Source organism: Macrosteles quadrilineatus, unplaced genomic scaffold, assembly GCF_028750875.1.
Source record: "Macrosteles quadrilineatus isolate MER2022 unplaced genomic scaffold, UCM_ALF_1.0 Scaffold_3__2_contigs__length_128488019, whole genome shotgun sequence".
In the NCBI taxonomy this organism is placed as follows: domain Eukaryota; kingdom Metazoa; phylum Arthropoda; class Insecta; order Hemiptera; family Cicadellidae; genus Macrosteles; species Macrosteles quadrilineatus.
Window position 1 is genome coordinate 2,505,271 of NW_026542596.1, and position 14,344 is coordinate 2,519,614.

The following is a 14,344-nucleotide window of genomic DNA, read 5'->3' on the forward strand; positions in this document are numbered from 1 at the left end:
CATGTTAATATTAGACATGTAATATTAGATATGTATTTGGTTATTTTCATTTTGTTTGACGGTTTGAATAGCACGGAAATAACTAAAAAGTTTTTTTTTGTTAGGTATAACAGTGTCTATTGTAATTGAGTACCTAATCTTACATAAACTGCAGGATTATAGGGTCCTCAACCATTTCAGTAAGAAGTAATCATGCTCATCAATAACCATGGTTTAGGCCTACTGTATATAAAATTAATGAGTCTTGCCATTGATTTCAGTAAGTAGAAAAGAGTGGAAATTGTGATAAGATAATGGCAGTATTTGTCTGATTGGAAAGTGTAAGTCAAGAGTGTGACCCTTTACAATCATTTTCTACAAAAGAGTTATATAAATGGAAATAACAAACAATCGTCATGTACCAATAATGTAAAAATATCAGCATACAAATTTAATTTTTTGGAAAACCCGTCGATAAATTCCTTTCCCTCATGTAAAAAGGTAAATATTTTTAACGAGTTATTCACGTAAAATACAAAAAACTATGGATACAAAAACGTTACTGTATTTTAATTTGAGAAAATGTGAAAGACGTGATCAAATACTAACACAATTATGTTTTTTGACATCATTCTCATGTAAAAGTGGGTCGTCTTCGCAAGCTCAAACAACCAATACATTCTGGAACAGTAAACCTACTGGCCAGGTTCTGAACCAGTACTGGCCAGGTTCTGAACCAGTACTGGCCAGGTTCTGGAACAGTTACTGGCCAGGTTCTGGACCAGTACTGGCCAGGTTCTGGAACAGTACTGGCCAGGTTCTGAACCAGTACTGGCCAGGTTCTGGACCAGTACTGGCCAGGTTCTGGAACAGTTACTGGCCAGGTTCTGGAACAGTTACTGGCCAGGTTCTGGAGCAGTACTGACCAGGTTCTGGAACAGTACTGGCCAGGTTCTGGAACAGTACTGGCCAGGTTCTGGAACAGTACTGACCAGGTTCTGAACCAGTACTGGCCAGGTTCTGGAACAGTACTGGCCAGGTTCTGGAACAGTACTGACCAGGTTCTGGAACAGTACTGGCCAGGTTCTGGAACAGTACTGGCCAGGTTCTGGAACAGTACTGGCCAGGTTCTGGTTCTGGCCCAGGTTCCTGCCAATTCTGGAACCTGGGCCAGAACCTGGCCAGTAACTGGATTTTTTTCACTAGGGACAGAAAGAGTCTGGTCAGCTTTCAGGCGATGAGTTTCTGATATAGGCTAAGTTACATTTCTTCTCCATTAAACTAAAATTGGCATTAGGCCTACGTTACCTCACTTTGATTTAGTCCACTTAACTTAGGGCCTATTTTGCTTGGAGCGACTGTTGAGATAGTCGCACAGCGATTATAGCTCAGTTACTATCGCTGTTACGGCAGCCGTTTTGCTTAGAGCGATTGATTTTCGGTCGTCGCACGATTTTTCATAGTTATTTGAATACTAGCACTCACAATGGTGAGGTCATGCGTGTTGTAACTTTTTAAAGTATCTCCTCAGGGAGGAGTTAGAAGACGAAGTTAAGTTGGCTCTACTTGACCCTAGTGGAAGTATCAATAGACGATCGATAGAAAATACATAGTGATACGTAGGATTTGGAAGGGATACGTATCACTAGATGTCACTAGGTAGGATATAAATAGAAAACTGTAGTGATATCAATGAAAAAAATATATTTATATCAATAAAAACAAATTAGTGAAATCAATAAGAGTACATGAATGTCGGAAAATAATACTTGGAGTCTAAATAAAAATATTTATTCATAAAAAAAAACGGATAAGTTACAGTATTAAAACCCACAACTAAATAGCACATAGTCAACTTGGAACAGTCAAGCACTTTATATTTAAATTTGAATAGACGAGGATTACCTAAAATTTAGGATACCAACCATTTGAGCAATGACAATGCAAAGTTTGCTGGTAATAAAGTGTTGCCTGTTTCTTCTACAATTAATTAAATATAGAAAATTAAATTAATGTGTAAGGACAAATACAACCAAAAACAGTATAGGTACAACCTTAATTACACATGAATAGAAAAAGTAATGTGAACAAAAAAGTAAATTATGGCAATTTTAACCCGTATTATTAATGTGCCTACTGAGTGAACTGGACTGTTTTGAGGTTCTGTGCATGTTTTTAGACTACTGTGCATCAGTCGCGGCGCGATTATCGCTCAGACTGGTACCCAGGGCAGTGGTCCGCGTCTGTATCTAGCGACTCTTGCGATAGTCGCTCCAAGCAAAATAGGACAACGCAAACTCCATCAGAGCAGTGCCCAACTACTATCGCAGAGCGATTATCGCCACGTGACTATCGCTGTTATTGCTCCAAGCTAAATAGGCCTTTAAGCTACTAATTAAAATCAAAATTAAGAAAAATGCAAACGTACTTAAACCTAAATAAATAAGTAAGTTACTTATTTAGGTTTAAGTTTGTTTGCATTTTTCTTAATTTTAATCTGAGTCAAATATTTAAAGTTATAACTTTACTTAAGTATTTTATGGAAAAATAACGTAATCCTAACTTAACTTAATATTTTATTAAGTTACCTAAGTTAAATTATCGAAAAAAATTGCATCTGATGATATAAAATGCGCCTTTTGTAGGTTTATTGCAGAACTGTACCTGGGTGTTTTAACATAAATATTTTATAGCTAAAATAACTTATAGACCTATAGGTCTAGGCTTAAGTTTAGACACAGGCTATGTAATAAAGACCTTCTAAATAATGTTATACACATCGGCCTACAGCTGGATTATTTTTAACCAGAAAAGCGGTTAAGATAGGCACTGTAGGGGGTGGCACAACTGTAATTTCACCTGCGGAGTTTTAATACGGACAAAATGAGAGTTAGAAAATAAAAAAAATTATAATTTGTGTAATATAAAAACTAAACTGTCATAACTTAACCTAACTAACCAAACTTGCTGATAATGGAAAAATCAAATGAACGTTTACTAATCGCTACTGACTAATTTACTACCTTTAGTCTATCAGTGACGTTGAATATTAGGATCGGTCTATTTTGATCGCTCTACTGGCGCATGTACGCGCCGATCAGTAGCGAACTTGTCAAACAGTTGATTTATTCAAATATTAAGGACAATATGAAAGTAAAATCTTGAACTTTGCTTCAGAAATTAAACCTAACCCCAGGTTAGACAAACTTTAGGTCTTAGGGGTTAAATGTAGGCTACTATTCTGTGTATTAAGTTCATTTTAAGTATTTTTTTTTTTAGCTGCTGCACAGATAATGGTCGGCATAAGTGAAGCCACGGAAGCCAAAGTTACAAGCATTGTTGCTAAGTGGCTTCAACAAGCCAAAACCAGATGTGAAAGAAGGTAAGGATAAAAAATTTTCACCAACTAACTATTCAACTCATCATTAATAGAATTCCATTGGTAGCCTAAAGGTGCATTGTCCCTGAAGCGACTCTTGCGACAGTAGCTGAGCGATAGTAGCTCAGCGATAGTAGCTAACCATGTCATTGTCCCTGAAGCGATTGTTCTAGAGCGATTCTGTATATTAGTTTGCTGACTTTCGAGTGAATTGGTGCTATGAGTGCCACGACACCTCCTAATTTTAAAACGTTTTTATTAGCTCGCTTTCTTGTCCGGTACAAAAATCTCAATAAATACTTACTTCCCGACGAGCTAGAGAAATGAAACTAGAGAACATAGCTCACAAATGGATGATAATGTAATACTATATCATTTAATTTTTATATTTTCCTTGGGCTAAGCCCCATGGGCTTCCAAATTTTCCATGTTTACATTTTGAAGTCAGCCGTAAATACTTAAATTTGACAGACAACCAAAAAACATGTTGTTTTTTTACCGTTGCGTTTTTAAATGCACAAGTAAAAATAATGTATAAATATGTGGAGGGAATACATAGGTACTTAAAAGATTTAAAACTAAAAACGTGGGGTGCATGCAATAGATAATAATAGTGTAATATGTAAAGATAATTGTAAATCAGCATGCACCCCACAAATTATTTTTTACTTCATAGGCCTAGTGCGTTTAAAAACGTTGCATTTTTAAAAAGTACTAATTTATAATTTATAATAGTAGTGATTTAATATTATGTACATATCTGATATCTTCAGGGGTAAAAAGCAGTTTTGTATTCTTTGAAGACATTACGACCAGAACAAGTCTATAAACAAAACAAATCGCTCAGCGACTGCGACTCTGACTCCCCTCAGAGCAGACCCGCTACAGTCGCTGTGTTCAGCCGCTAGCCGCTCCAGTCGCGTCAAGGACAATGGTCCCATTTGAAACAACGCTAAACAGTGCTCAGCTACTATCGCTGAGCTACAATGGCTCAGCTACTATCGCAAGAGTCGCTTCAGAGACAATGTACCTTAATAATACTGTACAGTGGAGTGGACTCAATTATACAGGGGAGGAGACAGTTGAAACTGACGTGCCCTCATACTTGTCACATGATAAAAGTCTAATGCAAAATATATAAGCCAACAATGTTAATACTGTAAAAATAGCCAAACTATAGACACTTTGGGATAATTACTGTAAACAAAACACAAGATGCCAAGACTTTATAGGCCTACCTTTTAAATCTTTTGATCTTTAGACATGTGATGAATGGTCTCAAATCTATCCTACAAGACAAGTTGTCTCAGTACAGCCCACCTGCCGATCCAGTGTGGTTAAACCGTACTGATAAAAATTGTCTGGTTTAAGAAATATATCTGTTGAGTGCAGTCTGATTACTAGGTGTTCAGGTAAAAAGGAGTCTACTGCATAATGGTTTTTCATAAAAATGTTTTTTATTGTTTATCATTATGATTGCTCATGTACTGTATAAGCTAAAAAATACCCCCGCCGCAGCAAACCTGCCGACTAAGTGAATTTCCATTTGCCTGAATTGATTTTCAATTATATGTATTTAATTAACATTATCTTTAATGAGTACCTAGGCTTGCTGCTACAAGGAGGGTAAAAAAGTGTGTTTTTTTAGTAAAATATTAATAACTTTGTATTAAATAAATAAATTTACCAAGTTTGGTCAAAATATATCCATAAACAAGCAAACTACAACATTTTACAATATTCTCCATAAGAATGACATGGGAATTTAAAAATAATTTTTTTTTATTTTCTCCGTAACCAATAATTGTACATAAACACTTTGATATACTAAATCATTTGTTTTTTTAAGCTCTTTAAAAATATCTGGAGAGAAATTGGGAAATTTTGTGTTTAGAGGGTCAAAAATTAGAAAAACCCATTTTCACCCCATAACCCCCCCCCCCCCCCCCCCCCCCGTAAACCTCATTCCCATGGTCCGATCATGATGCTGGTTCGCGAACTTATTTAAGTTTATCCCGCCTTACACCTTCAAACCAAATTTCATCAAAATCGGACAAAAATTAACTTACTCAAGTTATCATGTTCACGGACATATATATACATACCCTAAATCTATATACAGGGCCGGATCTACAAAATATGGGCCCCCCTGCAAAAATCCTCCAAGGGCCCTTAGAGCTGGCATCAATAGCAGGGAGGCCTTATTTGCGGGAGGGGGGGGGGAATGTTTAAAATGTATGTAGCTGAAACTGAATTTTAACGCTATTTTAAAGATAAAATATTGATCCTGTTTGTAAAAAAACATTTTCGTTAAAATGCGGAATTTTGTAAAATTATGTACTAAAAAAAAAACAGCAAACTTCAAATAAAGCTTTTTTATTCTAATGTCAATAGGATTTCTTAGCCTTTCAAATAGGTTTACAAATTATAAAATACATATTGTACAAAAAAAGTAAAAGGTTTTACATAAACAATTTCAAGAATAAATAATAATGTATAATAATAAACAAACGACTCAATTTAAACTTAGTTTCTTTTTACACTACTCGTATATTTTCAAGATAGGTAGGCCTACATACAAATCATGGTTCCAGAGGGTGGGGCAGAGGGGCCAAAGCCCCGGGGCCCTGCCTGGGCTCTGAAGGGGGCCCAGCCTGGTCAAATGTGAATTGTGAAATATTTTCTGTACATGTAATCTGCTAAAATCAAAGATTTTAGCATGGTTTTTCAGTTCACATATTAATTTTTGAGTGGAATAAAGTTGCAACTAGGAGCAAGAGAATTAATCAAACTATTATGCGTTTTAGATATATTGTTAAATGTTTAACAAAACGGCACGGAGGCGGCTAGACACTAAATCGGGAAAATAGGGGGCCGGAGATCACTCAGCTCAGAGGCCCGTGACGGCTCTCTCTGGCCCTGAGGTCGTTAGATAACGCTACAGAGGTTATTATAAGTCCCGCCTGTACTACAGACTTATTGCTCAGCTCAACTGATAGTTGACTAAGTTGACACTACGTCCACGTCGATCGGACTGTAGTGGATCTGTGAAGCGTGCACTGCAGCTGACGAGCTGACTGGACTGAGCTGAGCATACAGACTGGACTGACTGAAAGTGACAGTAAACCACAGATTAAACTGTCTACGGCGAGGTCCCGAGTTGTTGACGAGTAAAATCAGTAGGTCTAAATTTACTCAATAATTGTAACTTTAGCTTTGATATTGACAATATTTGTCTGTCAAAACTAAACTTACCGTCCTATTCAATTATGTTTATATGTATTAAAATAATTTTAAATTATAGAGCTCTTTGGGCCCCCTAAGGGCTTGGGCCCCCCTGCATTGCGGGGTTTCGCGGTTCCTAGATCCGGCCCTGTCTATATATACATATATAAAGATGTGAACGAATGGTGTTTTTGGGCTCTGGGGACATCCAAAATGAAAAAGTAAATCGGTCCCGGGCCTAGGTCTTACCATGCCACCTACGGTAATAGCTACTTCCTAGGGAAATTCGCCAAAAGAAAAATGCTAGTATTTTTATTCTTGTAGAGGGGTTTTCATGTTTCATAGCAATGCTGGGCTTACCTAGGTTAATTTATACAGTAAATGAAAGCTTATATATATTTGTAAAGTATGAGCAAGATTTGTAACAAATGTCTTGGCTATATTTAGGATAACCAACCAAGAACTATCACTAGTTAAACGATAAAATATAAAATCCCGCCGATTCACCTTTATTTTATCGAAGTGATAATGCCGCAACGCCTAGGTCTCGCCTGAAGTAATGTGAAAACAATCCTGGGCTTGTGTCTAGCATTTTTTGACAATAAAAATGTAATTGTGATTTATACATATTAATAATTAATATTAATAATATTATTGGGAAGATCATATATTGTATTGGTTATCATTGTAGGAATAAATTAATTTTCACTAAACAGGCCTACACTGGTTCTGAGTTAAACTGTGTTAGTTTAAAATGTTGCTTACTTGACTATTTTTTTATACCAGATACAAACATTTTGGTTAATTATCCTTAAATTTAATATTGATTCTATTTGTTTTGACTTTTTTCAGAGGGAAATAACCTGCCACTGTGGACAGTGAGGAAGAAGTTCCACTCAATGGGGATGAAGATCTTGTTGAATAGATAACTTACTCTGTATTATTAAAGTAATCGTAAAATGAGGAATTTTTGAGGGAATTGTTTGTTGAAAGTTAAAGATACGAGGCATTTTCAAATGTAAATGTGTTATGTAAATCTTCAATATAAATCTATTTAGACAAATTACCTCTTGTTTTATTTTTAATTTCAAAGAATTCTGAATTACTGAGTACTGAATAGTAATAATATGTAAAATTGTAGGGTTGAAAACTATAATAACTCATGATTTCCTGCTCTTTTATAGAAATAAGTTCTTTATATGGTATCTCGCTTTTTTATTTAGAGAAGAGTCTTGGCATTTAACAACTAGAGGCATTGAAGTTATTAGATTATGTTGTGATTGTGAAAAATTATCTGAAATATTGGAAGATTATATTGTGTTATGCATCTCAACCTAAAAACTATGAAATTTGTATTAAATGTGTCAAGACTGTGTGAATCCTGGTAAAAGCATATGAATTAAATTTTCAGAAATAAAAAAGAGCTTGTAAGGGGCTAAAAAAGAATTATTTCTTGTACTCTTCAATTTATATTCAAATTTAATTAGATGTTTCCACTTTGTATTCAAATAAGATATTTCAAGTTTTATTAAAATTGGATCTTTTAAGTTTTATTCAAACTGGAAGAGCGGGAACTTCGACGCATGATTTTAACTTGAATCAAGTTTACAAACCCGATTCTTCAAGTTTGCAGATTTGACAAACCAAACTTATTTCAAGCTTGAATCAAGTATTTTTTCAATTTATATTTAGATTAGATAGTTCAAGTGTTATTCCACTTAGATGTTTCAATTTTTATTCAAATTAGAAAATTCAAGTTTTATTCAAATTAGATGTTTCAAGTTTTATTCAAACTGGAAGAGCGGGAACTTCGACGCATGATATTAACTTGAATCAAGTTTACGGACCGATCCGAGCAAACTTGATTCAAGTTTGCAGATTTGACAAATCAAACTTGTTTCAAGCTTTAATCAAGTATTTTTTGCTATCTGGGAATGTAGAAGCTACTTGGGTGTCTAAGATGAGATATTTCTATCATTGTTTGACAAATTTCAAACTTTTCTCCTTCAACTGAAATTCAAACTGTTCGCAAAAGCTAAAGTCTGTATTGTACATCAACCTATAAGCTGTAATAATTTTTTTCTCACAGTTCTAATTTGATGTATCTAATCATAACTTTAAATGGGTATAGATAGATGAACAATATTAGTGAAACATTAAACAAATTTTAGTGCTTGCCTGATTATCTACTGCACCATATGGACTAAGTTCGTAAAAAAAAATGCTCTACTTTGCCAGAAATCAGTCTTCCTTTACTGTAAAAGGATAAAACCCTGAAGTAGAGTTACTTATTCATTAATTTCTACTCTGATTTTTCCTTCTAGACATTTAACATCATTGGAGCAATCGGTGGCAACAGATGTAAGACTGATTTTGGCGTTGTTACGGCAGCAAGGAATGAAGACTTCTGGTTCCTTACCAGAAAACCGAGAGGTAAGATTAACTTTATATGAATGATGTAAACAAAACTAAACCTACAGTAACAATTAAACATACAAAATCTAGAATATTATTATTACAGCGTCTAACATTTTTTACTATTAATTTATCACACATTTACACATTTACCGACATTACAGAAATCACTTTTCTAAGCTCACTTTCCTAGGAGAACTAAAAAATTGTTGTATTGGTTTACCAGCCTCTTTGAACTATATCTTAATCTGGCTGGCTGAGTGGAATATGTCATTACGGTAGTGTAAAATCTTGGAAATGATAAAGATGAAGTCAGTTTACCAAAACATCAGTTCAATTGTCACAAAGCCCCATCCACATCTCTAATCCAAGTCAGCACTACAACACTAAAAATCTGCCTGGATAAGCTTGGAAAGTACACAGTTATTTATATTTACTCCATGATTCATTGTCTGAGGTTCATCCCGACAATCGCATCGCATGGCTGAATTCAGGACACATCCCCAATTTCACCTTCAGGAATTACACTTACAGTACCATCATCATTAGTCTACAAAACCGCGGCTTGCTTGTTGAGTTTGTTTGTTAAGGTTTTTCCAAAGATGTCTCGTCACCTAAAAACATTGGTTTGATATGTTTTACTCTTCAGGAGAAGCTGCATGCCACCTAAATTGCTGTTTTTTGATAAAGAAGGGAAATTTCTTGAAATGAATTCAAATTCTGTTTCAGGCATTGTGGTCGGAATCAAGTTCCAGACCAAGGCCAACCACAGTCCAAAGAAGCTCAAGCGTTCCACAAAATGGCCGTAGTATACATTCCTCAACCCCTCTGTGCAGGTGACTAACCAAACTAAATCATATATATCTAGCACTAAAATTGTTTCATCCCTTTATTAAATCATTTAACTGCACACACTTTTTGTCATAATGCAGTACCAAAAATTACTAACCTAACAAGGTCTTTACAATTAACTGCAGGGAAGTGAAGCAAAATTATAAAACGTTTAATCTTCGGTTCATGACCAGGTCATTGAACTAGCAAATACCCCTGCCGCAGTAAACCTGCAGACTAAGCCAATTTCCCTTGATAGGATTTTTGCTCAAATCGATATAAATAAATATGTCCTTGAAGTTGTCGGATTAATTCCCGATTTAAAAACAAGAGCAATTCAGAATGTAAGGAACGTTTCGTTCTGATGCCGCTAGGCGCATGCCGATTTTGTACATTTTGATGTGTGCACATACTCAGCAAATCAGTCCGCGTCCAGCCGTGACAATAGGAACATCCTCGCGCTACCCGTTTTTTTTTTTTTTTTTTGCAATTTCAGCATAAGATGTGGGCAGCGATTGAAAATCCCGCCAGTTGTGAGGTGCGGTCAGTGATACAGTTTTTTTTTTGCAAAAAACTTAAAACCGATAAGACATTTATCCGCAAGTGTGTGAAGTTTATGGAAACAACATAATAAATTAAAGTTCTGTGCAAAAATGGTGCATCCAGTTTAAAAATATCCAAACTGACCTCGACCAGTTCACTAATTACTAATAACTAATAACTTGGTCATCTCCTGATGACCACGTTGTAACAGAGTACTTAGACGGTGGAATCTCAGTAATCTCACCTTAGTTAAGTTGTTCAATATTTACATGGAGATTCTTTCACACTTTTCTAAAGCACCACTTCCAGTGCAAAAGCTTATTGTATCTCACAGTTTTATTATGATTTCTGTCCTTGTTTTCCCAGGGGTTCCACTCAAGAAGAACCGCAGCCGGAGGGGGCAGTGGGGGACACAAGATGGCCACCTTGTTCCTCCCCCCACCAACAGGCTAGTGTCATTCCACGAAGAAGTCAGTCTCAACCTGTAGACGTCTCACAGGTTAGCACTTAACCTGATTTTGTCTACAAACTGCTATTGATCAACTTGTTTCATTATCATAATAAAAAAGATTACCCACTGATCATTTTAAGTTTTTTTTAAATTTCAATTATACAGAGGAACCTCGATACAAATCTCCCTTGATAAAATTTTCCAATCTTATATATTTAAAAAATTTTGTATTTCTTTTCCGAGTTCGTTTGGCTCTTCTACCCGACCGATTTTCATGATTAAGGTCTCAATTTGAAGGTATGCACGCACAGATTTCACATCAAGCATCGGCATAGATTACTCTATATTCCCACTCGGCTTATACCTAAACAAAATTTGCTCCCCGTGTATTTCTTATAGGAGTTAAATTTGGTTTTTCTTTTCCAAGATCGTTTGGTTCTTCTACCCGACCGATTTTCATGATTGAGGTCCCAAATTGAAGGTATGCATAACAGATTTCACATCAAGCAACGGCATAATATTAATCTACAGTCCCACTCGGCTTATACACAAACGAAATTTGCTCCCCATGTATTTCTTATGGGTCATAATTGAGGTCTCAAATTGAAGAAATGCACGCACAGATTTCACATCAAGCATCGGCATATATTTATTTATCTACTGTATTACTCGATCAATAAACATAAATTAGATTTATTTTCAAATTCTTACTTCAATTTAAGATGTATTTTACCAGTTATAATCGTATTATAATCCTATATATTTTGGCCTAAGAACCTTTAGTGAAATACTGGCTTTCATTTAAGCTACCGGTATTAGTTATTCAAATCGGACAAGTTACAAACAAACACAAGGAGAACAACCAACATAAAAATGATTTTTATAAGGTTTTCTATGATTATAAAAATCAATAAGCTCAAGTATTGTTTATGTTTTTTTTATATGTTTTAGACTCGAAATAGCCAGTAAATTATAGGGATTAATTTGAGCTTTTGATTGTTTGAATCAGTAAAGTACAAGATACTGTATTACTCAATATATGATATTTATTTTGATATGATATTCATTTCTACACTGCGGAGCAGCACGGGTCCTCTAGTACCCTTAAATTTATACTACTTCTAATCACATGTTATTGCACACTTTGATGAAAAGTCAACCTTGATAACAAGCAGTGGCGTAAATAACACCCCCGCAGTGTGCCAAGTCATTCCTCCCAATCTGGTAATAGTACTTACTTTAAAAGGCTTAAAAGTGTCCTTTAATTGTTGTTCCCTGTGGTTTTGAATAAGTTTTCGCATCTTAGGCGTAGTGCTGTTTTTCTTGCTACCACCTTGATAATGATGTCGATGGGTAGCATGTCAAGCAGACAATCAAGGGCTGCTCTAGGACAGCTGCTTACTGCCTCAGTAATCATAAGACCAGCAAGTCTCTGAACTCCTGCTAAAGCTTTGACCTCTACAGTAGATTCCATCTTGGGCCACCACAAAAGTGAACCATGTCAAGGTCCCAAATTGCACAACAGATGCAGGAGTCTGGGCTGTAACCCCATGTTCCGCCTACCAGTCGTCTGCATGCCATTATGGACCACTTACCACGGTCAATGACTCTTTGAAGATGTGGTCCCCAGTGAAGTGATCTGTCCAAAATTACACCTAGATACTTCACCTGATTCTCGCAGCTAAATTTCGGTCCCCTTCAGTATTAGCGGTTTTCTTCTTCTTGTGAAGGGTACTATTACAAATTTTCTGGAATTAATGGAGAGCCCAACTTCAAGACACCAATGGTCAACCACCCTTAAAGCTCTGTTCATGAGATCAGTTATGGTTCCGTGGAACTTTTCAACCACAAGCATTGCAACATCATCAGCATAGCCTTATCAAAAGGCCTTATGACTTAAAATAAAAATGAGATACTCCCTTATGCTAATAACAGGTTTAAATTCACACAGGAATCAGTAGCAGCAAAACAACGGGATGTGTATATAAAAGCTCTGAATGGAATAGGAAAGGAATGGGGTGAAAATAAAAGAGTTGCCAACAAAATGTTGTTACCATACACATTATGCATATGTGCATATATACTGAGAGTGACTTTGATAACTAATTATGCTTTCTCTCACGTTGGCTTTTCAGGCATTCCCACAACAACAGCAAGATGAGGCTGTATGGGCTAGTTCTCAGCTGATTACGTCCAATGTTCCTGAAAGAAGGTAAAAATATCTTCCATTCTTGTTGAAGTAATTTTAGCGATTTCCCTATAGGGAAGAAGTTATTACCTTAGGTAGCACAGCAAGATCTAGATCCGGGACCGATTTACTTGTTTCATTTTGTTGTTAACAGGCCAAAAACGCTTAGTTAAAATTTTCATATATGTGTGTGGGTCCGTAAACACAATGACTCATCTAATTTTGATTTGATTTTAGTGAAATTCAGCCTGAACATGTGGAGCTGAATCCACTTGAATGAGTTCGTAAACCAGTAAGATCGGGTCATTAAAACGCGGTGTTATGGTATTTTCAATTTTCCAAAAATACTTTTTTTAGTAATAACATTACAATGCCCAATTTTCATTAAAACCGTCGTTTAGATTTAAAAACACAGGAGCGTTTTTGTAGGATAAAGGTTAATGAGAAAATTCCATAAAACTCTACATTGAAAATTCCCATATTGTTCATATGGAGGAAATGTAAACCGTTATAGTTTCCTTGTTTATAGACAAATTTTTTATTAAATTTGGCAAATTTATTTATTACATACTAGGCCTAATAATAGTTTACCAAAAACATGTTTCCTTCCCTGTAGCAGCAAACTTAAGTAGGCTCACTTAAATATAATGCTATTTAAATAGAGAATAACTTACTTCTCTGTGTTAGACCTAACAGTCTAATGATCCGACAGCACTGTTCAACCAAAAGTCCAAGCACAGTAGTCATAATATTAATTGACTCCCAAGTTGCGGCACATAAAAGTACGACTGTTTTAAAGATTTTGATTTCTTGATTGACCTGGTTATTTTTATTTTTACTCAAAGAAGTAAACTTTTTCCAGCTCAGAGTCAGATCCGTGGAGGTCTGACATCAGTAGTCGCAGACGACAGTTCCTCTCCAGCAGGAGCTCCGCCAGTGACGAGGCCGTCATGTTAGAGTTCCCCTCGGCAGTGACGGCCCCCTTGGCGAGGCTAGACTCCCTCCAGGAGCTGGTGAGATAACCATAAACTACAAGACACATATAGACCAACATAAAACATGATTGAGCACAATCAACAAACATTTCTAGATTTAATATTTAAGCTGCGTTGACTACCACATTTTGGCTTTAATACACCACGGACCACCATACATTTTTATTTTACACCACAAATATACAACTGTATATACACTGTAGTCAATAAACTACAGTGGTTTCCACAGCATATACAGTGTAATACATCAAATACCATCATCAGCACACTCAATACTAACCGGTCATTAAACATACTCAAACATATTCTTCAGATTTTGCAGTTAGATCCTTCTGCAG

General features: G+C 35.8%; 1 protein-coding gene across 1 annotated transcript in view; it reads left to right on the forward strand.

Moving 5' to 3' along the window:
- Positions 1–14,344, forward strand: part of LOC128988436 (potassium voltage-gated channel subfamily H member 2-like) — a 322,627-nt gene that overhangs the window by 302,487 nt on the left and 5,796 nt on the right. Inside the window, exons 25-29 of the mRNA XM_054409711.1 lie at positions 8,908–9,016; positions 9,728–9,834; positions 10,739–10,871; positions 12,959–13,035; positions 13,874–14,024. Of these exons, the coding sequence (XP_054265686.1) occupies positions 8,908–9,016; positions 9,728–9,834; positions 10,739–10,871; positions 12,959–13,035; positions 13,874–14,024 (577 nt within the window). The remainder of the gene's footprint in view (positions 1–8,907; positions 9,017–9,727; positions 9,835–10,738; positions 10,872–12,958; positions 13,036–13,873; positions 14,025–14,344) is intronic.